The following is a 27,705-nucleotide window of genomic DNA, read 5'->3' as shown; positions in this document are numbered from 1 at the left end:
ATTTTGTATTTACAAAAATCATGAGTTTAAAATAAACTTTTCAGGCTCAACACATTTCGATAAATTCTTGGATCGACAAACACTGTTTGATGTACGGTAAATTACCGCATATTCGGTAAATTTGAGTACACGCTCGAGGTAAAATAGTAGACAGAATTACCCTTTAAAAGCATAATATTTACATTTTCTCATAAAACTCCATCGCTAGAACTTGAATGGCATTCCAACCATAGGAAAGCAGATTTATTTACAATTTTGTAAAACTAAACACGACAGTGTCTATAACATGAAAAGTTTAAGTGCCATAATAGGTATAACGTGAAACGAGACTTAAAAATCGAGGGGGCGTCATCTTTGCTGCATTTTCTATTCATATGGAACATACATACTAATCGGTAGTATACGAATGTGTAATCCGGAGGATCTGCAATTGGACATATTCAATCAGGGTTGTGAAGCTTTCATCATGGCGGAATTAAATGGAATAATACTGAACTTGTCTTTTGACAGGTGAAAACAATGTACTAAAAATGCTTTGGGGCGATTCAAATATGACGTCCACCACTTTTTAAGATTTCTAGGCTCTGCCCTAGGTCACGCTTTTTTTAATTACCTAGTATTACCTAGTGGAGCACAGTTATATGAAAGAACACAAACATCATCCAATCAAATGAAATCGAGGTTTTTCAGAATCGTTTTGGGACCCCAATCGACTGTGTGAAAGATGGGCTCGATTGGTTGTGTCCCCGCTTTCCGCATCGCGTTTGGAATTTACATGAAAATTAATATGGGAAAACGTCCTTTTTTGCATTTCTGCTCCAAGCGGCTTCAATTTATTGTAAATCATATAGTCTAAAAAGATGCCGAAATACTTTGCTGATGATGGTATGTTGCTGGAACGCCTACAAAAAATGGTATAACGCTTCGAAGATTGATTGTTCGAATCATGTGGAAGAAATCAATGTTTCTGCCAACACTACCGGGTAACCTATCGTTGTTTGTGGGCAAAACTTTTCCCCCTATTGTCCCGATTTTTACGTTGAGAAATGATTCCGAATAACTGCAATCAGCCTCCCAGCCCTATAAGATCAATATTTTTTTAAATAACACTTATTTAAATTATTGACCTATGACAGACTAATCGATTTTTTGCATGTGGTTTGAACAAGCAATCTTCGAAGGGTTATAACTTTTTTTGTGGACATTCCAGCAACGTGCCTTCTTCAGTACAGTTTTTCGGCATCCTTCAGGTTGTACTTAAATATAAAGCGCCACTTGATTAACGATCAACTGAAACCTCTAGAAGTATAAATACAAAAATATACGTTTGCCCATACTATTTTCCATACAAACGTAAAAAAGCGAGGAAGCAATCAAATGGGCCAAATTCTGCACAGTTGTTTGAGACCCCGAACGGTATAAAAAACCATCGATTTGAAGAAAAAAATACGAGAAAGGCAAAAATACCATGATGCCCCACTCTAACCTAGTATATGTACTGTCATAAAATCTTAGACCCTCTCCCCCCCAAATTTGTTATGTCATTTTTGAACGACCCCTTAAAGATTTTCTTAAAATCAGACAGGGTATGATGGTATCAATGATAAACGATTACTTACATTATTTAAACATATAAAATTGATGGTAAATTTTGTGGAATATCGATATCAGAAACAAACAACATCAAATAACTCGACTGGGGATTTATCATGCATCGAATCGCTTAAATTATCAAGTTTTTACACATGGAATGATAATTACAAAACAATGTTATACTGATAAATTACGCCACACTGCTCGTTATTGAGCATGAGCATGAGCATGATTGACCGCCCACGGTTGCTACTCCGTTATTGCCAGGTCAGCTGTAACTACATAGAGAACCAACAGATGAAGTTTGGGACTAACAACATCTTCAATGTGTAAGAACTGGTGACCCAAAAATAAGCAATACCAGCGCCGGCCGTGTCCGAATGCAGGTCAATTAAGGAATGGGTAGGAAAATGTTGACATGATACTCGCTTTGATAGAAGCCGACGAGTCATCTGCACTTCCACGAAAAATCACTGGGATGTTGGATATATGGGGTAGGTATTGTGGCAGGGTTCGTTTTGGTAAACGGTATGCCGTGTGTAGCGTGTAGTTTGATCAATTTAAAACATAATCGAACGAACACTAATTCTTTTAATTACCGACCGCACTAAGCAGAACAAAATTGTCGATGACCAGCCGATCTCTCTGCTAACCGCACAAAGCAGAACAACATTTTCGATGACCGGCCTATCATTCTGCTTACTGACGCGAACTGAATCTTCACTTTCTAATTAATTTACTCACTCGCACAAAGCAGAACAACATTTCGATGATCGGGCGATCGTTCTGCTAACCGCACAAAGCAGAACAGATTATGTGATGACCGTCCGATCGTTTTGCCCACTAAATAAATCACGACTGTACGTGACCTCTGAATGCTGAACATTTGTCTTTCTTGTCTTGTCTTGTCTTGTCTTAGCACATGCACAGTCAGTATTGAAAAGCATCCTGGAAATGTCGGTTGTATTTCCGAGCATTTTCTTGTCTGCATTAATATTTGCAGCATATCATAAATATGATACAAGTATTGAAACGGCCAGGCCCACCGTGCAGGCTTGAATTTGGGAGACAATCCATAACTCCCCGGCAATCAGATTATTTGGTAATAAATAACAATGATCAACGAAAAGTTTTAAATCTACGAAAGGAAGAAACGGGGACAGCCGTACCAATCGTTTCACATCCAGGGGGAAAGAAAGCGAATCGTTGGGAGTGACTTTGCTAAGAAGATTAATGCACACTCCTTGGGTCCTCGACGTCTTGGGATGGGACACAGTTTTTAGTCTGGTGCCCTGGCTTATACACTGAAGGGCAAAAGTATTCGCATTAATTCAGATATATTACTATGAAAACATACGAATACTTATGTACATCAGAGTACATATAGGCCTAGGTTTAAGCGCCATTACTCGCTCTCTGGAACGAGAAAAAGAAACAAAAGCGATGAAAAACAAACGAAAACTCATAAGACGATTAAATAATTACGCCACACTGCTCGTTATTATACAAATAAAGTTTAGTGAATGGTTGAATAAATGATTGAGTGATTGTTACCTCAATGATACTGAAAATATTTGTTTGCCGTTTTTGAATAGCAACGATACTTGATGGCCATTTCAATATATTGTACTTGCTTAACGACTGTGGGTTCGTTAGCTTTAGGAATTTCTTTCAATCTTGGCAGTCTGTGAAAGCAGCAGAAACGAGTTTGCCTTTACATCCGACGGTTTCGGTTTTATTTTAAGCCTTTTTTGACATAAAAAAAACGAACCTCTATTCCTTGAAGAAGGTTTGATTTAAAACCGAAACCTTCGGATGTAAAGGCAAACTCGTTTCTGCTGCTTTTGCAGACTGCCAAGGCTGGAAGAAATTCTTAAAGCATTTCAGTATATCATCACAAATCCAAAAATTGTCAAAGTTATTCATAATACAATTAGTGTATGATTTACTACAATATCATAGACGCATTTAGAATATTTTTAAAGACTCAAACCCTTTTCAAATGATATTTTTGATTAGAGGAATTACACTCCCAAAAAATATAGACAAAAGTTTTTGGCCGTATTTTCGCCGTCGTACATCAAAGTTTGGTTTCATCCACTATATGGTAAACCAGTCATAAATTTGGGTTCACTCTTTGGATATGCGATTTAATTCATTTTTAACCAAATAATGTCTGAAGTACAGTACTTGACATTTTGTTTGGAAACTAACTTTCTCCAATGTATATTTTGCCTAAATTTAAACTGGAAAAGATGATTAAAATTGGGCTCCGTTCCACTTTTTATTTCGAAATTGGGCACATTTTATGGGTCCCTCCTTAGTCGTGCGGTAAGACGCGTGGCTACAAAGCAAGACCATGCTGAGGGTGGCTGGGTTCGATTCCCGATGCCGGTCTAGGCAATTTCCGGATTGGAAATTATCTCGACTTCCCTGGGCATAAAAGTATCATCGTCTTAGCCTCATGATATACGAATGCAAAAATGGTAACTTGGCTCAGAAACCTCGCAGTTAATAACTGTGGAAATGCTTAATGAACACTAAGCTGCGAGGCGGCTCTGTCCCAGTGTGGGGATGTAATGCCAATAAGAAGAAGAAGAAGAAGAAGATGGGCACAATTTTGAAAAAAAAAAAGAAATATGTTTACCATATAAATTTGAAAAATATGTGTTTCTAAATGTAAAATTTTAGAACATAAAATAATAAAAATTATTAGTTTAAAATACTTTCGATGCAATATCTACTTAAATTCTTTGTATTGAGCTAACGATACCCGAAATCGGATGTAAGACGGCGAAAATACGGCCAAAACCTTTTGCCTATATTTTTCGAGGATGAACCCAAACTTTTGGCCGGGAGTGTACTGCCGTTCTACGCATAATTGTCCCATGTACATAAGAAATCCCAGCAAACATGGGACAGATATGCGTATAACGGCAGTGTAGGAGTTGCAAAATTGAGCAAAATCTCAGAATTAACTGAGTTTTTATAGATTCTGAAATTATGGCCATCACTGGTTTTGTACCAGATGAGAAGACGCTGAAAAATCAATTCGAATAAGAAAAAAAAACGTATGTCTGTTTTCCGAATTAAAATATTATGTTGGTACATCTATGTATGATAAGTTCACATTCGGGTTAGATTTCACCGCAAATATTTTCTTTGAATGTATTCGGCTTAGGTAGTTATAAAATTATTTTTTTTCCTGGAAAACTTTCTCGAAGATGCAAAGCTCGTAATTATTATTTTTAAGGGTTAATTACGTTTTATGTTAACAAACTTTAAACAAGTTTTTATTACATAAGTGTATGAGCATATGGAGACGCATGGTACATTGATTAATCAATTCCTTGTGATTAAGCTGCAGTTCACTTTTAGATTCCGTCAAAACTATTGCAGTAGCTACAGAAATGAGAAAAAGTCTTTTTGTCGGTCGGCCTAGGTTTTCATAACTGACATGAGGTACGCATTCTGGGATATATCAGCAGAATACTATGCTTCAAGAACCAAAACATTTTCAGATTTATCTATTTAATCAGAATACATACAATTATGTATTGACCTTTCAACGTTGAAATGATGAATAGTTCTATGAAATCAACAAAGTCTCGACAAAGAATAAATATCAACGCCATATGCAGGGAAATCGGGTTTTCGTCATATTGCCAACAATGCAAAGTCCCGATTAATCTTATCTGAAAGCAAAGAAGTTTCCAAAAACAATGAGAATGCATGTGCATAGAAAATTCTTGTTTGTCCGGATTTATCCGGTAGATCTGATTCACGTGATGTGCTAATGTTCACTAAATCATATTGGGTACATACCAACGCTAAATATATTGCTTTATTTCTGTCGTTGAGGTAGGTTCTTTGACTTGAACACACCGTTCCAGAAATCAGCCACATTCTTTTCTGCCTAAGATTTCGCTTAGCAGATTCAATTGATCACAAATCGTATCGGATATCTCTCAATCTTATAACTGCGGATATTCTACTATAAATGTGGGGATGAATTGACATGAAATGATGTCCCAACCATACACAGGTATTATGTGTGGCTTGAGCAGTACTGCAAAATGTCGTGATCGTCATAAGACAGAGAGCAAAGCGCCTTTTTCTATCTCAGGCGACGAGAAAAAAGTATCGTGGGTTCTTTGATCAATTTCGCATGAAAGATGAAAGGCAGTCATGAAAGGATGTTGTGCTTTGTTTTGAAATTAAAATTTCTAAATTATTTCAATGAATACATGCAGAGAATAATGACTAGACGATAAATTAATCATATTTCTTTAATCCACGAGTTGAAAGTGGGAACAAACCGAATAAACACAAAAATAAAGCAGATATTGCACACTTTCATGACCTGTCACGGAGTAAATATTTCTTTAGGATTTTTGTAGCATGCTTTTAATCCTTCGCATTTCTATAGATATTGCAAAGAGCAGATATGTAAACTTCACATGGCATCTCTCATTGAAAATGAGACATTACAATGCTGTCCTTGAGCTTCTAGTTCAAGTTCGAACGGGGAAGGGTGTCGTTTGGCCAAATGCCACTAGGCCGAACAAACCATTAAGCCGAAACCCATCTGGGCGAAATTCATACGGCCGAATGGGTCATTTGGCCAAAGTTAGTGCGAAGTTAGAAGTGGGAGGCCACACACTTGCTCCTCATTTCTCACTTCACACTATTCCCAGTGGTCCTTTTCGTTACACGACCATTAGGGCCAAACGACATTTTCGGCCAAATGGCAAAATGGCATTCGGCCGATTGAATTGCGGCCAAACGGTCCTTCCCCCATTTTCTACTGCACCAAAATTCTTGAAGTGGCTGAGCTGAGGAAACTTATTCTGTATAGCGGTTTTGTCATCCACAAAACATTCAACGTCTTCTTCAGTGTAAAATTTAGTTTTTTTTCAGAAGAAAACTGTATGTCTTCTGGGCGTTTCGTTAACTTAAGAAAGAATTGGAAGTAAGATCCACTACTCGTTCGGCTTGGTCGTTACAGAAGGGGTGGTACAGTAGATACATAAGTATTAGATTGCCAATGGCCCTGTAAATCTTGTGAGTAACATGTTTTGTTCAAGGCGGAACTTTATGTGTCAGATGTCCTTAGTTTTTCAACAGTAGCACAGTAGTCCAATGTTCTTACTTAAGGTCACTCCTGACAGAATCCAAGTTTCAAAGTGTTTGCGTTTTCGGGGACACACCACTCGATACGGAGGCGGCGAACCTACCACAACGACCAGAAATTAAGCAATATCTTTAGCGTTGGTATGTACCCAATATGATTTAGTGAACATTCGCACATCACGTGCATCAGATCTACCGGATAAATCAGGACTATTGCAATGTCCAGACAAGCTCAATGATGTATATGCATTCACAAGCAACAATTATGGATGCATGTACGTTTTTGGAAACTTCCTTGCGTTTAAATAAGATTAAACGAGACTTTGCATTGTCACGAAAACCAGATTTCCATGCTTATGGAATTGACATTTATTCTTTGTAGAGCACTTGTTGACCTCATAGAACTAATTATCTAAACTCCAGGACGTTTTCAGCGTATCAACGTCATCAAAAAGTGAGTAACTTCTAGATTAAAAGGGGTAAATCGCGGTGGACAATCTCATACGCATTTCAAAGTATGTACAAGTAATTGACTTCCGTATTTCGTCATCACCTCTGTGAAACTTTAAGCAGTCTCTTATCTCTAGCCAAATGACTAGTGTGCAGAATATGAATAAATTTTGATTTTTGCACATAAAGTTTAGTCACAAGGAATTGATTGATCAATGCACCATGCGTCTCCATATGCTCGTACGCTTATGTAATGAAAAACTTGTTTAAAGTTTGTTAACATAAAATGTAATATATCTTTAAAAGCGATAATTACGAACTTGGCGTCTTCGAAAAAGTTCTCCAGTGCAAAATTAATTTGATAACTACTTAAGCCGAATACACCCAAAGAAGATATTTGCGGTGAAATCTGACCCGAACGTGAACTTAGGATACGTAGATGTAGATTGAATATAGTGGTCTCATTAGAGTAGCCCAGTCTGCTCAATTGGTAGCAGCAAGCGCATTCATTCGATTGGGTTTAAGTTCGAAAACTTGTCATAATACCAAATTTTGATTTTTGGAGCGATATTTACCACAAATGGTAAAACATCAATTCGACGTCGACAAAACATTTTAATACGAACATTAGACATGTGTTCTCCCTTCAATTTTCCCCGTTTTCCGGGCAGTAGTCATTCGAATGATCCGCATTTCAATTGACAGAATAGAACCTCTCAATTGGCAAGAAGCATTGCTCAACTAAGACGGCATGGAAAACGACACTGGTAGAGGAGGTGCTATTAATTGAATGCGCTTAAAGACGAATTCAGTCACCGTGGGATGCTTTGGTAGCGTCTGGTAAATGACTTAAAAATTTGTCCTTTTTTAAGGTCACAATATATTCGAATCGAATCATATGCTGCAAGGTAATACGGAAAGGGTTTACAGACAATTTGATCAAATTACCAAAGTAAATGCTAAGCTGCGTTGAAAAGACGCCGATGTTCTTACTTAAGGTCACTCCTGACAGAATCCAAGTTTCAAAGTGCTTGCGTTTTCGGGGGCACACCACTCGATACGGAGGCGGCGGACAACTATAATTTTTGTTGTTTCAGCTTTTCTGCTGAAAAAAATGACAGTTGTGCGTTGCTTCAGTATCGAGTGGTGTGCCCCCGAAAACGCGAGCACTTTGAAACTTGGATTCTGTCAGGAGTGATCTTAAGAACAAGAAAATCAAAACAGTAAATTTGAAATTCAAGAACTCTTTAGGCGAAATCTGAGTGACTGTAGTTGAAAGATGCTGATCACAATAGCTGTATTGGACAACAGTGCCTATAACGTTCTAATACTTCTGCTTCTACTGGTGGTATGGTGGACTTGTCAAAACTTTTATTCCTTGTTGCCTTCAAAAGTCAATCAGATATTTAGAATTAAACGGAGAGGCGTTTTCAAACATTGTAAATTATGTTCATGGTGGGTGGTCAATATTCAGAATATAGGCCAATTGCCTATTTGATTGAACCGATAAAATCTGTTGAAGAAACTCATCGTCCTTTGTCTTCTTGGCAACTTCACTGGAAATATTTATGTTTTTTTTTCGAATGTATAATAATCATGAAAAATTGTATTCCGGCTCCGTAACGCTTCACGGCAAATGAGCCTTCCAAATAAATGATAGTTTAAAAAAAAATTATGGTTTTGATACATTTTATTTGCAAAGCACATGGGATCTCTTCCGGCAACGGAAACTGGGAATAGCAGTCAGCATTATCGTAATACAATAAAAGACTTGAAAAACAAAATTCTAAAAAATCAATGTGTGAAATTGATGAAATCGCGAATCAAAAATTTTGAATGCCCACCGTGCTTAGATCGATTTTAGAAAGCTAAATAGTGATTTTGGGCGAAAACAAAAATTTGGGTTGTATAGGGTTAAAGCTAATAAAAAAAATATTATCGTGCTAACCACGGAAAAGTCTAGAGTTGAGAAATTGGATACGATTTTTGTTTAACGAAAAAGAAGCAAAATAATGTTGTGTTTATTAACGTCATGAGCATTGACACCACCTAAACCGTATCCACAGGCATCCAAAGCAATAATAACTGGCTTGGTTTGGTTTTAGCAATAGTTCTTGCAATCTTTGAAAGTTTTATTGCAAATTCTTGCCAAACTTTTCAAAAGCGTCCAAGTGACATTTTTTCATGAATTAATTTGAGTACTGCAATCAAAGGTTTTCATATTGGTCTGTTGATTGCAATAAACCCGATTCTTTTTTTACACGGGGGATGCGTTCCGTGTAAAAAAAAGTTTTCAGTTCAAAATTTGAAAATCCGTGTAAAAATAGTTTTATGATTTCTCGACAAATCATGCAAAATGGAGCAACTTTGCAAAATTTTGTATGGGATTATTTTTACACGGGCGTGTAAAAAAAACCGGGTGTATTCAAATTAATTCATGAAAAAAATGTCCTTTTGAAAAGTTAAACGAGAATTTCACTTCAGTACTTCAACCTTCATTAGTACAATAAAGTAGAATTAGGCGAGAGAATTGGGAATGAGGTTGGGAATGGTTCGACCATAGTAGTTGAATAGTTCCAAAAAATGCTTCCAACTTAGTGACGTTATTCGGTGGCTTAGCACTACGTCTCAACTTTTTCAGGAAGGGGCAAATAACCGGGTGTACGTCTTAAAGTATCAGGACGTTAGTTATAAGTACGTTACGCATAATGGACGTTAAGCCTAACGTTCTTGGGATTAACGTACTTATGCCTCACAGTAATGTCTAATATAAGTCAATAATAAAGCAAACAGGAATCAAAACAAATAGATTGTTTTTTAATTAATTTTTATATTGAATTTAATCAAACGCTCCACAACCCAATAAAGTTTGCTTTCACAATCCTCAGAATACGGTATGAATAGCAAAATATATTATTCAAAACTTACAAAACATGATCCATCACTTTTTTTTTTTTAAATGGGAGCACTTCTAGATGCTCCTCGAGGCGAAAGTTTGTACGAAAACTAACTTTTAATTGATTCAATAACCATAAACTTCCTAGTTTTTTTTTTTGAAGATACATACAATGAACTACCATCCGTATTTCAACATTGACAACAATGACAACAGGTAAAGGCCACTCGCTTGTCGGAATTGGAGTTATCATATGCTCAACAACCTGGTCACGTAGCGATTAGTGACTTCATGAGCGCATTCTTAATGAGTTTATCGTCTTTGAGTATCCGAATCTGCCTCAGAACCTGATATGAGAACCGAGAAAATCGTCATCAACAACATTAAAGTACTTACTCTTTAAGTCTTAAATAACTACGTTCTCCTTTGAATCGCTTGAATAGTTTTCCAATAGCGATCGTCGAAAAGCATCTCGTCAAACAAGGTAGTTAATGTTGAGCCAGTGCGGAATTATCTCTTTCGAACTCTCTAATACTACCAATGAAACCTTCTAGCAGCTCATTCCATGATTATTAACAAACAAATTGAGTTGCAGAAATACCATCTTTGAAGGGAATTCCCGAAATGGTTGGTCGGGATATCTTTGAAGGCTGGTTAAAAAATTCTGAAGAAATATGAAAAAAGGTTGGTATGGATATCATTTATCATTTGAGACAAAACTCTATCACCTTTGTTCAGTTTCTATGATTATAAGACGATGATCCGCTAATCGATTAGCTGGATAACAATTGTATTACGGTACGCAATCGATTGCTCTTCAATTTCATTGCAGTCATTCTATAGTTATCGAACGGTATTTGTAACGCAAGTACATAATTATTTATTCGTAAGTAAGCCTGCTGGTATTAAATACAAAATCCTATTAGATTCGATCCCTATGAAAAAATAAACCGCATCCCATTGTAGCATTAAATCAAAAGAGTTGATATATCACTCCTTTCGTTCAAGCGTAGTTGGTAGAATGTATTGTACTGCTCTTTCTCTAACCAAGTTAATAACACAACCCAGCACAGGGTTCAATTTCTAGGCAGACTAGCGCAGTTATTTTTGCGAAGCGAACGTAGTCAACATTTTTAGATTAGTTGAGGCTAAACTTACAGTAACAACTTTTTTCTAGATAGCTTTTATTCAGTAGAAAAGGTAGGAATGCAGTTCACGACAGTATGCAAACAAACCAAATTGAATGGATGTACAGCACTGCTTCGTTCAATTCGACGACACTCTGCCAAAAACCATTCGTGTATAGAGCATTCGGCCAGGATAATCGACACAGAAGCACTACTGTACCTTTCGAAACGTTGGAATGTACACCAGTTCCTTCAAATCTTCAACACTTTCTCCCTAATCTTCCTGCTCCTTCCGGTTTCCTTGCCTTCCACGTCAGAAAAGAAAAGTCAAAGCCATGCTTGTATCACTAATTCAATATGTCTTCTCCCTGTTTCCCAACGTGTCCCGTTGAATCTGCTGTTTGTCCCCCGAAAACTGTACCACCCGGTTCCATACAGGCTGTGCTTCACGAAGCTGAAACTGCTGCTGCTGGCGATCGAGATCAAGGGTGAGGAAGGTGCCGACAGCAAAATTTCCATTAATCCACGAGGTGCTAAGATACACGCCAATACACAAGGGTTCTTCATAGCACAGAGTGCAGACGAAGTGAAACGGTAAGTGGCCATGGGTAGTCGTTGGTCTGTTACCAACAAACTGAAATGTGAGTTTATTAAGAAGTTTCTTTAAAATATGTTTATCTTTATTTTATATTTAAAATTGTTCTTCAATCAGATGATAAATTATCTCTAAGAAAATTAAAAACAGTTATTCGAAAAGTTATTCCGAAATCCAGTGACTGTTTGATAATTGAAACTTCTTTAAATTTCAGTTGAGGAATCGCTCTAGCCTCCAGCTAGATTTATCCGTTGAAATGCTTTTTCGAGTAATTATTCAAAATGAACTAAGTCATATTTTAATCTCATTTCAGAGCGTGGTTCTACTGCAAAGCGTGCCATGATGACATCAAAGACGAAACACTCATCAAAAAGTGCAAATGCAAAAACTGTAAGTTGAGCTTTTTACTCTTATATTTACGCCAGATTCCGTATACTCAAAGCCCTTGAATTTGATATAATAATAGTTACCCTGAAATTCTGTCGGCGTTCGAATACTACCGCACACTGCCTTCGAAGAAGTTTGCGTCTCTGCAAATCCTCCAGAATTATACACTACTTCACAGTCAACACAAAACCTCACTATCAACAGTTATCCAACAAACGCAATAACACTGACCATAGCGACAAACGATAATAAAATGTTTTAGGTTGTCGATCGTTCGTCCAACGTAGGCACTGTATGGAACGATTGTTCTCTCTATTTCGGTCCCTGATTAGTTTACGTTTCAGAACAGTTGTTTTCACCCATCCAATCTACCAAACATCATCTGCCTTATCAAATTATTAATCATTTTTTCTCTTGTTTGCTGACTGTTCGAAACACTTGCCCTAAACTGTTCCAAACCCATAATACCATTCAAACCATCAAACTAAAACTTGGGATCCCATAAACGAAACATAATTCACCTCAACCGAATAAACTACGCTTACTCGTCTGCCCTTGGACCGCAAATGAATCAATCCGTTCGATTTTCGATTTGTACAGTGACTGCACAAGCCAGGACAAAAATAGGTGATCTAGGTAAAGCATTAGTGCCAGAGTTTTATCTTTGCGACATTTTTTTCCCCCTTATTATCTTTTCCCTAGTAAACCAACATCTTTGGAGTTGTTTGATTTTTCTTCCCTCTTTCACCTTTGTATTTCGATCAAATCTACTACTCTTAGTATTTTCACTAGCGCGTTTGATATTATCATTCAAAACAGTTTAGAGATCGGTTAATTTCGTTTTCGTTAGAATGGAGACTTTTTGATCTTTTTTGTAACCACGAATAAGTTGACAATTATTCTGTCTTAATAATTTCGTTCAGTTGTTTTGTAAATACGTAAAATCCAGTTCTTAGATTTTTCAATCGATTTGCGATTAAGAACAGTATTTTATAAACTATTGATAGCGATTAGAAGTGTATATTTGATATTTGCTGGTATCTGATATGTATCTCCTCTTTGCTCACGCGGTCCATAAAAGTTCCACAATAACGAAGGGTCGTTGATTAGCGTGCATCAATTAATTTTACCCTTTTGCTAGGATATCAAAACTTCTTTAGCGTAGACAGATTTTGCTATTCAGCTTTGTAGCGAATGTAGATTTCAGCATTAAACTAATATCTTTTTACATAAAAACATTTTCTAGCTTAAATGTAAAAGCCCAACATCAGCTGGTCCGGCCGTAATAAAATCAATTAGTCGGTTTTGGGTTTCGATTCAAACGAATCAAAAACCCAGTCTAGCTTGAATCAACGACCCTCGCAAGTGTGGTATTTTCAGTCACCTATAAAAGTTTTACAATCCTAATGCAGTGCAATGTAAACGTGCCAGTGCAACCATAATGGAAGATTCTGTGCTGTCACCTTTGTGTCGGATCTCTTTTGCATCACTTACACTCTATCGTGTGTGAACATTTTTTTCGCCTGAGTGAAAGCAATCATGCCTTTCTCGACATAAACGAGTTCATTCTGCGCCTCATGGAAGCTACACATTACATATCATTCCTACATCATTGCTGATTTCGTTTAGTTTGTAATCTATCTCACATCGCGCACAATTAATTGAAAACCGAGTATCTGTTCAGTTAAAACATATTTTTCCAATAGTTCGCAATCATCAAATAAAAGGGGAACTCGACGCATGTCGGTCCATCCCAACAGAAAGGTCGATGTTCATAGCAGAGAAATTTTTTTGTAACCATCACAGATACGGCGATTCTTTTGTTACAAAACCAACATTATTGTTTTTGTTGGTTAGATACTGAAATACCACCAACAGAGAGACCGCAGGAAAAACATAAGGTACATTTGAAGGCTGTCTTCCGGCTAGATTTAGCCCGTTGATAGTACTCGGCGAGCTTTCACAAACGATCTGCCTAACCAATGAGCTTTTCAGTGGATTTGTTCACCTTCTTATTTCCTTGCTCCACCACCTAATCAAGTGGCAACACCGGGATCAGGATGAAGATCCAAACCACCGGATCGAAACGTTGGCAATGATTTGAAATTATCAATATTTCATGTGACTGAACGCAGAAAATCCTAATTATTAGCAACTAATCCAGTCGAAACCCCTAAAAAATTATGACAAAATTACCTTATTTTGATTGAAAGGTCATAAACAAGTTTATAGCTTCTACTTACTTGATTCAAATTATTTTCATAAACTGTCTTAGTATCGCTTCTCGGTCTTTTTCATCTATTAATTACAAAAGTTGGTAAGATGGCTTCATTTTCAATGTAAAATTTTTATGTAAAAATGTTATTTATCTGAGTATTCTACTGCAGTTTGTAGAAAATATTAGCAAAAAAATCAATCGTATTCTGAAAGTAAACGGGAAAGTCCGAAACCCATTAGGCCGAAACCCATCTAGCCGAATAGATCATTTGGTCGAATATGACATTTGGTTAAATAGGACATTTTACCGAATAGGACATTTGGCCCAATAGGAAATTTGGCCGAATAGGATGTTTGGTCATACGGTCATTCCCCTCAATGAAAACACAGAGGACGGGACTCGAAACTATGATAACGCGTTGTGACGGAAAATACATTTAATTAACAAATTGACTAGGGACTACACAAAAGACGTTCTATTGAGTGACAAGAAAACGTTGATGGAAAGCATATTTATTTTCTTAATCCTAATGGGAACACATGTTCCTTGGGGGACAGTCGCAGAGGAATTTTATTTTGTGTTAGCGTTTGTTCATCTCACTATCTGTGTGTGGTTTTACTCTTCCATAGTTTCTACTGTATGTGCTCTGTGCCTTACATTTTTACGTGACGTCACGATTTGCTGAAGCGCACCTCCTCAACGATCTGCGCTCTAACTTTCGGTGGTTGTAAAACTGGGTTCACCCACGAGTGTTCACGGGTCCATGATGGCGGACGCAATTATTTGTTACGACAATGAACAACTCCATACAAAAAAGCTCGACTCACAGATTGTTATGGTTTACTTAACCATTCGATGACCTGCCGATGGGGTTGACGCTCTCGGATTTTTGACAGCCGGTGACGCTTAATGTGATGTCGGTTACTCGCTATTTCGCCGTTGGTAAGGCAAACCGGCTGGTGGACCACGACAACGTGGAGGTATCCTGGCCCTCCCGCACTCATATGGCGATGAATCGTTTCGCTTCAGGCCGAAAGTCAGGAATATTCTGTCCGTTGGGGAGTAGCGTCGTGCTTTAGAGAGGTACACTTTATGTGAACGGGAAAAATCAAGCCAATCTGGCCAACCATGCGTCTCCATGAACATTAAAAACGACCCAGTGCACAGTGGCTAAAATCGTGTTTTCAGCGCGTTTAATTAATAATACATTTACCATGCGATTTAGCGTAATTGTGTCTTCCAGACATTTTATCATGCGCTTCCTACGAGCTATTGATTCAACTTAATGATTAATCCCCCTAAAAGTAAGATGATTTTTGTTTATTTATTTTTGTTTTATAATATACAAGTTATGTGTCTTCACAAAAGTTGTAGACTAACTTCTCCTGGAAAAAGTTGTCGAAGTTGTCAAGTTGTTTTGTCTTTATTAGCGAAACTTTCAGGATGTCAAGTTCATAAATTCATTACTTTTGAAGATTTGTCACGTTTTATGCCGACAACCCCATGTAAAATGTTTCATCATATTTTTTAAATTTTCATTTTCTGCATGTTCTAAAAAGTTTTAGATAATATTAAAATACGCCGTTTAATGACTGTTACGACTTGAAAACTTTGAAAATAAAAAAGTTATAACACTTTTATGCATTTATAGTAATTTTTGATTAAGCTGCAACTTGACAACGGGCAAATTGTGGCAGACAATTTCATGATCATAACAAAGTAAAAGTAATAGACTTTAATTTGAACTGTCGAGTTGTATGCGAATGTAAGGTATATTTAAACAAAAACCGTTTTCTACAGAAATCAATCTTCCGTCTTTTGTCATTACCGCTGACCTTAACCTCAAGGTTATTTTTGATCATAACTTGATACAATTATGCTCTCACTGGTATGCAGAATATTATAAACCTTCAATTTTAGCAATGCAGCATGCGTCTCCATATGCCTGTAGGCTTATATGGTTAACATGTTTAAAACTTGTTGGCATAAAAGTAATGAATCTACCAAAGTAATTAAATTACGCACTTGGCGTTTTCGACATTTTTTTTCAGAAGAAGTTGCGCTACAACTTTTGAGAAGATACAAACTTTGTACGATGTCACTTTTAGGAGGATCGATTATTAAGCTGAATATCTCCAAAGAAGAGCTCCAGTAGCTTTGCGAGCAATGGCGTAGAATTTCCAATCCGGAGATGGCGGCAGGGATGCCAACCTTCCAGATTTTCTAACATTTGTGCAGATTTATCCAGATAAATTGAAAGGGGAGGGGAGCCAACGCTCAATGTAAAAAAGACAGAATCACAGTCTTCGACCAGAGGTCGCACAGACTGAACACTTAACATCTAGCATGAGACAACGGATAAGACATTCACACAACACCCACTAGACCAGTGGAGAACTTTTTGCTGTACGAAAAGTTTTCTCCTTATCGGGGCGGGAATCGAACCCACACTCCATAGCACATGCGTCTAGACAATTGACGTCGCTAACCGCACGGCCTCGAAGCCCACAGTAAAATTTCACAAGCATCCATAACACCTTTCATGATCATGAGGCCTAGAGTTTAGATAAGGGGTCATACACTAATTATGTAAGCACTTATGGGGTGTGGGGGGGTCAATCATTCTCTTACGCTCCAAATAAATAAAAAATGATCTGTATGGGAAAAATCTTACATGATGGGAAGGGGGGGTTAAAAAACCCAGATAAATTGCTGACGTAATTAGTGTACGGTCCCTAAGTGAATGGCATTGGTTTTCAATTTAGTCTGTGTTCAAAATGTTCGACGTTTTCTCTCCTGATTTTATAAGCTTAAGTACACTGCTCACGGAATCCAAACTCAAAAATACTCGCGTTTTCAAGGGCACATCATAGCAATACATTAAATACAGCATACATTAAATAATAAAAATGAGTTGTGCGTTGCTTCCGTATTGAGTGGTGTGCCCTTGAAAACGCGAGCACTTCTAAATCTTGATTACGCGAGGAGTGTCCTTAAACAAGTTTTACAACTACTATCCGCCATTTCAGTTGTCATTATTTAGCCTCAATTAAAGTAATTTGGTTGGAAGACGGCCGAGTAATGAACGTGGTGAATGGAAAAGTGTTGTTATCTAACAAGATCTTCTTTTGATGTTCACTGGAATAACAAATCATTGGACATCAATATCATTGGACAAAATATCCAAATTTATATTTTCTTTAACTAGCATATTTTCAGAAGCAAAAAAAGTTCAACATAAAGCCTGTCCACGTTAAATTTCGGACACTTAGACAATGTCTAATTGATTTGTAGCCATTTTATCAATTTGGACGAGAATGAAAACACGTTGAAAGCATCACGTAAAGCTGAGAGATTTATCTGTCGTGTTAATTGATCTTCTCGGTGGTTTGTGAAAATTTTAAAAAATCGCGTTGTATGATGGGTGTCCGAAATTTAACGTGGACAGGCTTTATGTATTTGAATTAATTTGAAAATTAATCAGTATTATTTTAAAACTTATAGGGTATCTGTTCCATTTTTAATAACATGCTCCAATATCAATAACATTCACACAACAGGCAATTTCGACTCGATTTGTGTCGTGTTTTGTTGTTATCCGGCGTGCACACTGCTGAAAAAATTACAAAAATGAGTAGTAAAACAATTTGCGCACCAATTCTTTGTTTTCGAATGGTATTGATCTGGGTACATGGTATGCACTTGTGAAGCAGTTCCCCTAGTTACGATGGTGTCAAATAAAGCTATGTCCATTTAGAATCCGGAATAATAAAACATCTGTATCGAGGTAACGGATTGACATACAAATAAGGTTAATACATCAAAAAAGGTAATTTACTGTACTTTAAGGAAAACAAATCATTTCTAGTTTTCTAGTGACAATTCGCACTTTCTTCTTTATTCCTCTCATCAAACGCTGCACACCTCCGGAGACAACTTCCTTGGCACATTTGTTCCACATTTTGGTCATCTGAGTCGCGTCCCGAGCTGTTTATCCACTTTTCTTAAGCTTCCGCTTCATTATTGCCCAAAATGTCTCGATGGGCCAGAACTGCGGGCAGTTGGGTGGATTATGTTTTTATTGTTGAAATCTACGTTATTATCGCGGTACAACTGGATGACTTCCCGGCTGTAGTGGCAACTCGCCAAATCTGGCCAAAACTTCACGGGACCTTCATGGGCTTTCATGAAACTTAGTACGCGGTTTTTGAGACATTCTTCCTTGTACAGCTTAGAGTCCATCGTCTTATTCGTCACGAACACTTTGGTCTTTGCTCTGCAGCTGCATATCCCTCGCCAAATCATCAGTTTTTTGGCAAATTTGTCCATAAAAGCAAACTTAATCTCGCAGGAACAACTCCTCGTGCCGTCGCCATGCAGAATTTTTGGCCAGGAAGCTGTCCTAAATCCATTTTAAAGTACGTTCCTCCGTCGATGAGCAGGATTATCAACGGGGGTGCGCAGAATTCTTTCTCCCCTCTCGGCTTCTATCTGGAATAATTTTTGACTCGCAGCACGAAACACCATGAAATTTATACTACAGAAAGTGGGCGCTAAGGTAGACATATCGCTGTAAAATAATTCTTACAGCGGTCACTGTAATGCCGCTGTCGCTGCCGCTGTAATACAATAAATGATTCCGGATTCTAACTGGAGAGAGATCTATACAGGGGTTGGATAGAATAATCGGGACAGGCAAAATTTTATTGAAATTCAAATGACCATAACTCTGTGGAAACCAATTTCGTTGGTTCTTACAGTGTTCGATGGGAAAATTAATCAAGTTTTAGAAACTGTTTCAAATCCATGTTCTCACCGCTGGACACCGGAGATAATCCGGATTATTTAAGGGCATGTCAAAAAAGCTATTTTTTTTGAGCGCTTGCAGTTTTTGCTTGGGTGAAATGTTGACTCTTTTTATATTTTTACGATTTTAGAAAGCAAAATAGTGATTTTGTGCAAAAACAAACATTCGGGTTGTAGAGGGTTATTTAAACGCGCTGAAAACACGATTTTAGTAACTGTGCAGTGGTTCAAAAATATGATTTAAAAAAAAAAATATTTTTCAAAAATTGTAAGGGTCATCTTAACGGCGAAATAAAAACACAGTTTGAATATTTTTTGAAATGGAACCCAATGTTGTTGTTGTTATGTGTAGTTATGCTTGAAAATTAAGCTCGTAACAATCTTTTGTAATCAGAAGATGCGCTATCCGAAGACCGTAAAGCGAAGACAGTTTTTAAAAATGATTTAATTTGAAGAAAGTGGAAGCTGAACTTTTTTTTACCACCCTATCTAAATTTAGTTGTTTAGTAATCGATCTTGACCACTTAAGCATAATCAAAACCTTTGTTCAGAAAACCTTCGAATCGCAAAAGAAAAGGCAGTAAAGAGCAATAAGAAATGAGACGTCTAAATTTTTTACTTCTCATATTAATGTATTCTCATTATCCACAGCTGTTTTCTCACATGTATCACTGTGAAAAGTGACGAATGGGAAGTAAGACGTAATAAATATCACTTTTCATCTCTCACTTTCAATCACGAGAAGTAAGAATTTGAAGTGATATTAAAAAGTCTCACTCCTCACTGTTGTTTTCTCACTTGTCTTTTCTCACTGTGTAAAGTGAAAAGTGTAAAGTGAGATGTGAGAATTCTCACTTCCCACCACGAGAAGTATGAAATGAAAAATGAGGAGAGAGGGAGAAAGTGATAGAGAGAGATATAGATAGAGATAGAGAAAGAAAGAGAAAGACAAAGATAGAAAGCTAGAGCGATAGAGATAGAGGCAGAAAGAGATAGAGGGAGAACGGGGTAGAAGTAGAGGAAGAAAGAGTTAGAGTTAGAGAGGAAAAAAGACGTAGAGATAGAGACAAAGATAGAGGAGGAAAGAGGTAGAGATAGAGGGAGAAAAAGGTAGACATGGAAGAGTAATGAGGTAGAGATGGAAGGATAAAGAGGTAGAGATAGGGATAGGAACAGCTTCATTAATTAAATTTCAAGTCTTTTGTCCTCGAAAACCCTTAGTGTGTAGTGGTGTAATGGCTTTTAAAATATAGAATGCATTTTTTCGAAGTCTATTCATATGGCAAATCGATTTCTTCAAATATCTATTTTGTAATAAATGAACAAATGGGATAGTTTGATCAAACTTCGAGAAACATTGGTAATTCAACCCTTGAATTCACAAAAGAATATTGCTGAAGATCGTTGCAGTAGAAAAAAGTCATACACTGTGAGACGGCCTGTTTTGTCGAATGTTTTTTTTTATATCATTTGATCGGCCAAACGATATTTACGGCCACATGACTCGCTCGATCAAATGACATTTTCGACCGTACGATCTATACGGCCAAATTACCTGTTCGGCCGTTTGAAGCTTACGGCCAAATGCCATTTTTGGCCAGATGGGTTTCAGCACAACGACATATTCCGCAAAACTTCAGCAGTTCGACCACACGACATTTTCGGCCAAATGGCTTTTTTCTGCCAAATAACCATTTCGGTATAACGACATTTTGGACTAAATGCCATTTTTGACCAGATGGGTTTCAGAATTGGGCAATAATGCTTTCGGTCTAGTGCTCTTTGACCAAATGGCTTTCGCCTGAATATTTTTTTACTAAACGGCCCCACCGAAAGTCATGGCCAAGTGGCTTTCACTAATTCAGTAGATTTCGTCTTTCCCATGGAAATTCAGCAGATTTCACTAGAGAAAATTCTTCCGAATTGCTGAAAGTGCAGACGAAATTTCCATAGGAATTCGAATGAATTTCCTGAGGAAATGTAGTCGACGATTCGATTTTTTAAATGTCTAGAGGTAATTGATCCACTCCACTTTGGTCCAGGATTTAGGTATACGATGAAAGATGTATATGACGCCTAAACTATAGTAAATGTTGTTATACAAAGTTGTTCTGAATTCTAATGCTCTCTTCATGGGGCCATGGGTATTCACATAGAATGTTCTATAAAGTTGTTGCGCAGCTTGGTTCAGTTAACTTTGCTGAACAAAACTTTTTCCGTAGCTCTTAAATTAGATGACTTAGAACAATTTTCCTACTTAGATTAGGGGGGTTCCGTTTTATTAAAAAAAACTGGAGACATTATTTAATAGATTCTGTTTATCTCCAAACCTTCTTTTATCGAGCACATACCACGGTTTTCTTCTAAAAATACTTGTTTTAGCAGGTATTTGCTTTATTCTTACGTTGCTTTGAAAAATAATGTACGCGCAAATAGCAAAGTAGGTCCGATATGTTATGTTTATATCTCAGAATCTACCAATATGACTAATGCCATGGCTCCAATGTTCATCCCATCAAAAACAAAGCAATGAAAAGGTATTTGATTTATTTCTTATTTTTGTATTTTTTCAGCAGTGAACACACATGTTGATAAAAACAAGCGACGAAATTGGTTTCGTTTAAGATGAATATATATTCACTAAGATGGAGATCGGAACGGTTCCCCTAGTATGGGAAAAACTTATTTCAATTTTTTTTCATGGGCCGCCCGCTTATTCCATTCTGTTCGATGACCTGATGCACTGGAGTAAAATGCTAATAGTTTTGTCTGATAAACGCAAATCTTTCGCAGTTTTCAGCATAGCATTCTGTATTTAATTCTACAGGAACTCAAAGAGTATCATGGTTCTTCATTGTAAATGGTGCCTTCTAGCTCCAAATTACTGTTTTTCAATGTTTTTTCCAATGAGCTTAGCACCGCTCAAACCTTGACCTATTTGGAAGCAATTTTGTCCATAGCCTCAGGGCATCAAGTGTTGAGCTTGAGCCACCTTAAGCTCCATAATTGGCCTTAGAATGCAGATGTATGCAGAACATTTTTTTGTTCCTTAAAATGTAGATTAGGCCTAAAATGCATTTTTCCTCTTAAATCCGTATCCTGGACCATAGTTCAATCGATTCTTTGACTTTGACATTTCTAAAGAGCAAAGGGTTTGCAGAAATCGTTCTCAATAGATAACGAACTACGATAAAAGAGAGGCAAAAACTGTTCCGAATCATAACAAGCCATGATAACAAATTTATCAAACTTGTATACAAGTGCGAAAAAACAGAATCGGATAGGCAGCCCCCACAGAAAAATGGTGATTCTCGCTTTGTTTTCGCTCATTTCGTGTTAGTTACTGCACAGCTGTGTAGAACAAGTTGAAATTCATCATCAGAGCCAGTGCTTTTCGCATTTGGAGCTTTATAAAAGAAATTTATCATGGGGTATAGCCTCCCGAATCAGTTCTCTATCATGACAGCTTGCGAAAAAAGTCTCTCGTGGTATGCTACACATCGTATATGTATACAGAGATGATAAGTGAGAGACTTGTTCATTCTCTTTAGCATTCAATCCCTGAAAGAGCCCCTATTTCTTTTAAGTTTCTAACTGGATCCCAAAGCTCATTTTTTTAAATTCCGCAGCCCAGCCGAGCACTGGAGGGGGCAATTGCACATAAAATTGTGTTAAAACGTTCTTAGCTAAAACCAAATGTAACAGGAAACGGGGCTTAGCTAACTCATTGACAAGGGTACAATGTATGTAACCGAATTAAAACGTAAAATCAATCGGATTAAAATGTAAAATTCTGTCAAAAAATCAGAAAAACTTCTCAAGAAAACGAATAATTCCTAATTTATTTCCCATGGAAAAACGGTCGATATTTAAAAAAAAACTCAGATGAATTAGGGATATATGTTGTATACAATTTGTCATGAACATTGAGTCGAATTTCCCGATGAAATTCAGTCGACTTTCCTGAGTGCATTATGTCGAATGTCAAAAAAAATTGTCAGGTTTTCAGAGGGGATTCAATCGACTTTATCGAAGAAATTCAGATAAATTTCTTAAGAAAAATATGTCAAATTTTCCGAGGATATTCAAGCGAATATCCCGCGAAAATCAGTTGAATCCGTTGAAGAAATTAAGTTGAGTTTCGCAGGATAGTTCAGCCGAATTCTTATATTGCAGAAACGCACGTGTTCGCATCCCTAGTGCACACTTATTATGATGCAGTTCATAAAAAAACAAATAGATCTTTCCTGAATGCAAATTTTCAATCATGAAATACTGGATTAAAATTAAACTTTATGGAACAGATGCTCGGTTTGAATGTGAATATTCACATTTTTATTACATTTTTTCCGTTTTTTTACTTAAGAATTTACCTACACAAAACATAGTCATAATACAGATTCCGCTTACACAAGTATTCAGTTTTTTATCATTAGGATAATCGATGTTGATTTGATTTAATTTATTTGGTTTTATTTGAATCGTGTGGATTGATAATCTTTTATACTTGATATGATTCTAGATAAGTTATTTTTATATTTTGCCCTTTGCGCGCTATTGTCAAATGTGTGCGCGATGTGTAGCGTCCACACAACTTGTTTAATTTTCATTACCCTTTAGATCCAACTTAAATTACTTTCATTTACGGTCACCTACTTTTCTAACATCTCTGGATATTTTGCATGTCACCAGCACGACAGTTTTCTATCTCTCTTACTTCATACTTGTACAGATATCCTAGTGCTCATTCACCAGATAGGTTCTCGAACGGCAAGAATCGCATCAACGTCTCATGCTCATTAGAAAGTAAAATTGCTCTATCTAAGCGGTACGTGATTTCTGTAATCAGACATGAACAAAATTGATCCAAAGTAGATACGGTAAAACGCTTGATGGTCTTCAGTCTGAAGCATTAGCGTCAATGTTTTCTTGATAATTGCAAAAATGCTGCAAACGGTTCGGCCGAACATTAAGAAAGTTGAACCAAAAACGTTCCTAGGGAACGAAGCTCCGAGCGGTTAATGGGGTAATTTAGTGAACCTAATCAACATAGATAATTCTATTTTAGCAATTCGCTAGGCACAGCCAAACTTTCCCAAGGTGCAAAGTATGAAAAAGTAAACGTCGGATTGCCATCGTTCTATCATCATCAACCGTCGAAGGCTAGTGTACTCTCTTCCACATCACACTGCAACAAACAAACAAAAATCCAGTAATAATGCAAAGAACAGCTCAACCCCCATTACATATGTATACAACAACATTCACCCTTAACAGTTAGTTTTCCGCTTTATGTTTTATTTTTGCGTTGAAAAACAAGAACCCTCAAAAAGAAAATCCATGGTTTTGAACATTTTCCGTTGAAGCGTTATTTTACTTTACTTTTTTCATTTCTATTCTCTTTTTTCTCAACCATTTTTGCGACCTTTCAGATGTTGGCATGATTATGATGCAGACAGGAATGGTAAAACAGGGCCTTAACTCCGCCTGTCACACTTACATCGACGGTACGATCTTTATTTCCTTCTCGAATTTGCATCAATCGAACAAATTCAAATCAAACTTTTTTAAAACAATGCAATCTGTTTTTAGTTTTCTTCTGAAATAATCTTCTACTTAAAAAGAAATAAGCGCTAATCGTTATCTTTCGCCAGTTTTGTCTTTACGAATAATCTACCCTATTTTTGATTTACGTTTCTCTTTCTTTCGTTTAAATTTAGTTTCGTTTCGATTATTTCCGCACATGTTAAAATGAATTTTGAAAATATGTTTAAGTTCAGTTACTGATTCGCAACTATTGTCTATTTCCCTATATCATCGTTGAACAAAAGCATTTGTTTCGTTATCCCAATGGTTGAAGGCTAGATTGTGTTGAATTTAAATGATAAATGCCACTTATCTGTTTGCTCAATATATTGTAATTTTATTGCCAGATATTCCAACACTTCCCGGTTAAATAGCGTCCTCGAATAATGAAAACGCACACTGCCATCATGAAATTGCAAAACTATTCTTCCTAGAGCCTCTTCACACCCTGTCAACTAACCTTTCGATCGCAAAATCCACATTACTAAACCCAAATTTGCCAAACTTGCTTCAATTAGTTGCTACTGTACTGTACGTTTATCAACTAACACTAGAGATAAGTTCACATTTCGGCACTACTGCTACTGAATTTCATAACTACTATATGATTGATTATAATTTTCTCTCAACTGAACTGAACATCAAATATTTGTCATAATCTGTTAGGTATCATAAATATATGGCAGATGTCGATTTTTGATGACTATCTTTCTCTGGCTATATAAATATTTGATGTTCACACAAACAGAGTACTGATCTTTACTCATCCGTTTTGATTTTGTTACACGTACCGTCGTGCCGGGTGATATTGCTTCAGTTACAAATATTATGTAAAAAGTTGCTACTTTGTTGACGTTCGAGTATTTTCTATCGACGTCTGCTCTAAGACTCATGAAGTCAATAACCGATTCCATTCAATGTCACCTTTGACGAAAGCAATATCTTTCAATTTACTTTTGTTTTGTTTCAAAATGACCACGCATGAAGCTTAAAGGTTCATAGGCTTAACTCCTTTTCTTAATATAAAGGGTTTTGCACCCCATATTAGTAATTGCATGGACAATTCACGTTGATGTTTAATTATGTAAATAGTAGGTATAAAATGGGCGAATTTCCTTGGAAATAGGTATCATTTTTAAATAAACAAAATGGCTGAATAAAACATACCAGTCAAAGCTAAGTTTGGGTTGAGGGCATTTCATAAATATTTAAAAAATCACATCGTTTTTGGTAGCCATGCCACTTTTTCACGAATTTCGAGGTCCTTTAGATACAAAGCGATGGTTGAAGAGTTCTAATTCACGAAGTCCACTATGTTGAAAGATTTCTGAATAAAAACATGCATTGCCGTTTTAATCCGTGCACCTATGTTGATCTTGACCCCGTCGTTTGACGCCATTTTTCTGCTTTCGACGTTCTCTACTGTTTGCCCAACTTCCAGAATCGGTAGAGTTCTCCTGCTTGATCTAGTTTGACCGTATGCGTTACACTCAACGGTTCCTGAAAATCTGGGATGCGTTTACTTGAAAAACGAAAATAGATACACCAAAGAATCACTATTCCGTTTCGAAGTTTGAGTCGAAATGTCAACTTGGTACTTGCAGATTGATGTGCTACAGCTCCTCTTCGATGAGTATGCACCGTATAGAATATCCTTCTCTCTTTTTAGTTGACGAGCACCCTCGAGTCCTCTGCAACTGAAAAAATTGGCTGTTCGGCCACATTGAGAGTTGACGTAAAGTCAATGTCAACTTCTCCCCACGAACAGCCTAGATAGCTGTGTGGTGTCGGCAGCCGGTTGTCTGGCTAAGAATAACGCTACGGATTGCCTGTTCCAGTGGTAAAAGTCCACCATACAGGTGACCCCTAATCAGTGTTGTAAAATGTCATTTGCATTCGTTTGTATAATTTGCGCAGAACTTTTCTCAGAAGGTAGTTATCAATTCCTGTTGTATGACGAACTTATAGCGCTTAAATGGACCTACAACTTTGTCTAATATGACTTTGCTGTAATTATGTAAACTGGGGCGTGGGAGGCAAAATGTCATTCAAATGACATTATGTCAAATGACACGTGACATTTTGGAGAGTTTTCACTCTCCAGCCTAAGATGTTATACTTAGAGCAATGTACCCTTGGACAAAAATAAAGCCCTACTCAAGCGTTATGAGTACATTCAAAATTATGGAATAAATTTGGCTTCTAAAGAAAGTTATGAACAAATTAGTCAAATGACATGCAGATGACATTTTACAAGCCTGCCCCTAATTCTTGGTGTGATGCGGCTTTATGCTTACCGTGCCTATGAATGAATGGTAAGGGGGGTCTAAAAAGAACCTAACCGCTAACGGAGCCTGTGAAGCACCAGGGCACCCTTCACAGTATTGAGCCCTTATTGCGCTAACCGGAGCTATGGCGTAGTTGACTTTTTGCTTCTCCGGAATAATCGGCTACTCTTATTCAATCTCAACTTGAGGTTAAATAAGGGTGGGATTATGAGTATGTTTTTATTTAGTTTTTCATCTAATTGTCACCTATATGGATTCGCTATATGCGTTTTTCACAGTGTACTCTGTGTTTCGTCTTTGACGTTCTTGATACGATACCGACTTGGTTTCATCGTTGCTGTTCACATAAATGTTGAAGTTGTGGAGTGTATTATCGTAATTCACAATGGCTACAGTTAGGATAGCTCAAATCAATCTTCAGCACAAAAGAACAGCAACGATTAATCTTTGTAGACTTATGCAAAATGGCAAATCCCAAGTGGCTTTGGTGCACGAACCCTATTTTCGCAAGGGTAGCTTTTACCTAGGTAACCTAGTGAACCCGGTTTTTGCTGCTTTCAGTAATGAAATGGCAAACTCTCGATCAATGCCGCGTGCATGTGTACTTGTTAACAACGCTATCGTTG

The 27,705-nt window shown here is 37.1% G+C and overlaps 1 protein-coding gene across 28 annotated transcripts in view; it reads left to right on the top strand.

The window, feature by feature from the left end:
• Positions 1 to 27,705, top strand: part of LOC134224057 (calcium-activated potassium channel slowpoke) — a 289,103-nt gene that overhangs the window by 205,259 nt on the left and 56,139 nt on the right. For 17 of the 28 annotated variants that reach the window (XM_062703481.1, XM_062703432.1, XM_062703474.1 and 14 more), the window contains exons 13-15: positions 11,638 to 11,793; positions 12,108 to 12,184; positions 12,782 to 12,817. In XM_062703481.1, the coding sequence (XP_062559465.1) occupies positions 11,638 to 11,793; positions 12,108 to 12,184; positions 12,782 to 12,817 (269 nt within the window). Of the gene's footprint in view, positions 1 to 11,637; positions 11,794 to 12,107; positions 12,185 to 12,781; positions 12,818 to 24,637; positions 24,713 to 27,705 lie in introns of all 28 variants that reach the window. The other 11 variants (XM_062703489.1, XM_062703447.1, XM_062703302.1 and 8 more) reach the window with 3 other exon arrangements.

Source organism: Armigeres subalbatus, chromosome 1, assembly GCF_024139115.2.
Source record: "Armigeres subalbatus isolate Guangzhou_Male chromosome 1, GZ_Asu_2, whole genome shotgun sequence".
NCBI classification, from domain to species: Eukaryota; Metazoa; Arthropoda; class Insecta; order Diptera; family Culicidae; genus Armigeres; species Armigeres subalbatus.
Note: the sequence above shows the minus strand (reverse complement) of the source record. Positions and strands in the feature narration are given on the sequence as shown.